The sequence below is a fragment of the Pyxicephalus adspersus genome, chromosome 4 (assembly GCF_032062135.1).
Source record: "Pyxicephalus adspersus chromosome 4, UCB_Pads_2.0, whole genome shotgun sequence".
NCBI classification, from domain to species: domain Eukaryota; kingdom Metazoa; phylum Chordata; class Amphibia; order Anura; family Pyxicephalidae; genus Pyxicephalus; species Pyxicephalus adspersus.
Window position 1 is genome coordinate 3470796 of NC_092861.1, and position 1946 is coordinate 3472741.

Below are 1946 nucleotides of genomic sequence, written 5' to 3' on the forward strand. Positions count from 1 at the left end.
TACTTGGAAGATGCCTATGAGGAGATGATCCACATCATAGAATACAATAAGGAGCTGCAAGTGAAAGTCAACGCCCTGAGGAGGCAACTGGCTGAGCTGGAGACTGAGGATGGGATGCTGGAGACTCCGTAGAATGGGCATCCTCTGCCGATCACCCCACCGTGTACTGTACGTGCCCTGGGTGGGAAGGGCTCCATGTTTACAATACCTGTCATGCATGCACTACATGTTCCTCTCGTGCATTCGGTATATAAATCTCATAAAACGGAAGATAGGGACCAAGGAGCACGACGGCTCTGCTCTATCGTGTGATTGTGGGGTACACAATAGGCCAGTTGTACCCAAAGCTGATAACTTGGGCACTAGGTGACTGTGGCTTTATACCATAGTGAGATTTGTCAATGCATTGTGACCCTCCTTCCTTTACAAGGCCGCAGTGAGGAGGTGCAGCCTTCATAGGTAGGCACCCCAAATATTATAAATAATGATCAGGCGAACTTTATCCTAATAAGACTTTATATTGGCTGCTGCAGACAGGTGGAACCAGGATAAGGGGGAACCTCCCCACCGGGCTAAAAGATTGCAGGGTGTTCCTATAAAATCAGCAGAAAACAAAGCATCCATAGCAAGTCATTTGCCTACAATAAAATGCCTATTTTTGATCTGAAAATTACATAAACCCCCTAAAAATATTATATAGTCTTTATAGGAAGAGGACCTGTAGAATTTACCGGTAGTTGTATATTTTAGGTCACATTTGTACAACGGCTTTTAAAACCTACACTGCTCAATCAGTGCACAGAAATATAATAAAATCCTTGTTATATTTGTAAAATGTAAATGCTGTGTGAATAGATACTAAACATGTCAAGCATACATGTTGTCATATTTTAAAGCCATAGAATTATTTCCTCCCACGTCAGCATTCACGGTGATATCCGCTTTTGACGTTTCTAACAACCTCAATGCGCATATTCTTACATATGGTTGACTTTTATTCTTTTGAACTTTTAGGGCTTTATTTATAAAGGATTCCCCCGGCTGAATTCTCTGACGTTCGCTGGTCGTGAATTCTGTGGGCGTATTTTTCTAAAGGTCTCAAACGATGACTCCTTCTGCCACCTAGTGGCCAATCGTGCACAGCTGTCACAACAGGAAATGAATAGGAAGAAACTAATTTGTGAACTGAAGATAAAATAATTTATAAATGGAGCCCTTTTTTATTTTTAGGTAATTACCATCACACAGGGACTTCTAAGCCTTCTATGTAATAGTATTGTGCTGTAATATGTTCTCCTTGTGAGACATTAGGACATTTTATGGAAGATTTATGGGATCGTTTGGATCCCTGCAGGGTCTTTTGGAGACATTTGGACCTATACAGAGTCTCTTGGATTGTACATGACAGTTCATCTTGTCTATTTCATGTACAAAGCAAGAGACCCCAAACCCATCCACATGTCTACATCTTCAACTTACAAGCTGATCCATGTTCATTTCCCTATAGGAGATCTGTGCACTATAAAATAAATCTGAATTACATTTTAGGATGATTTGGCTGCACTTGAGGTAGAAACAGCAATGGCTTCATCACACGCTATTAATTCAATATTACAAATAATGACAGGTTGGGACATACAGTGTCCTAACATGCCATTAATCTTTGTATTGTGGTACAAAAGCAGAAACATTTAGGGGACCCCAAAAAAAATCCTTTCAACAAAGTCATGGTAGTAATACATCATCTTTAGTCCCTAATACAATTCTCCAATCTTACCACTGGGGGGCTCTGGTGATCCATCACCAGGACTCCTAGTGGCCCCCCCAACACTGAAATTTCTCCAATTTTGTTTTGCACTCCTTTGTAATGAAGACTCTACATAGCTGTATGTTCTGTAACTCCTCTGTATATGTAAATGTGAAATGTTTATAAAAGGATTCTATCA

The 1946-nt window shown here is 40.4% G+C and overlaps 1 protein-coding gene across 1 annotated transcript in view; it reads left to right on the forward strand.

Moving 5' to 3' along the window:
* The window catches only part of MTMR9 (myotubularin related protein 9), a gene marked incomplete in the record, with an annotated part of 16851 nt that extends 14905 nt beyond the window's left edge, over window positions 1–1946 (forward strand). The window contains 1 exon segment of the mRNA XM_072409155.1: window positions 1–1946. Within this exon segment, the coding sequence (XP_072265256.1) occupies window positions 1–132 (132 nt within the window).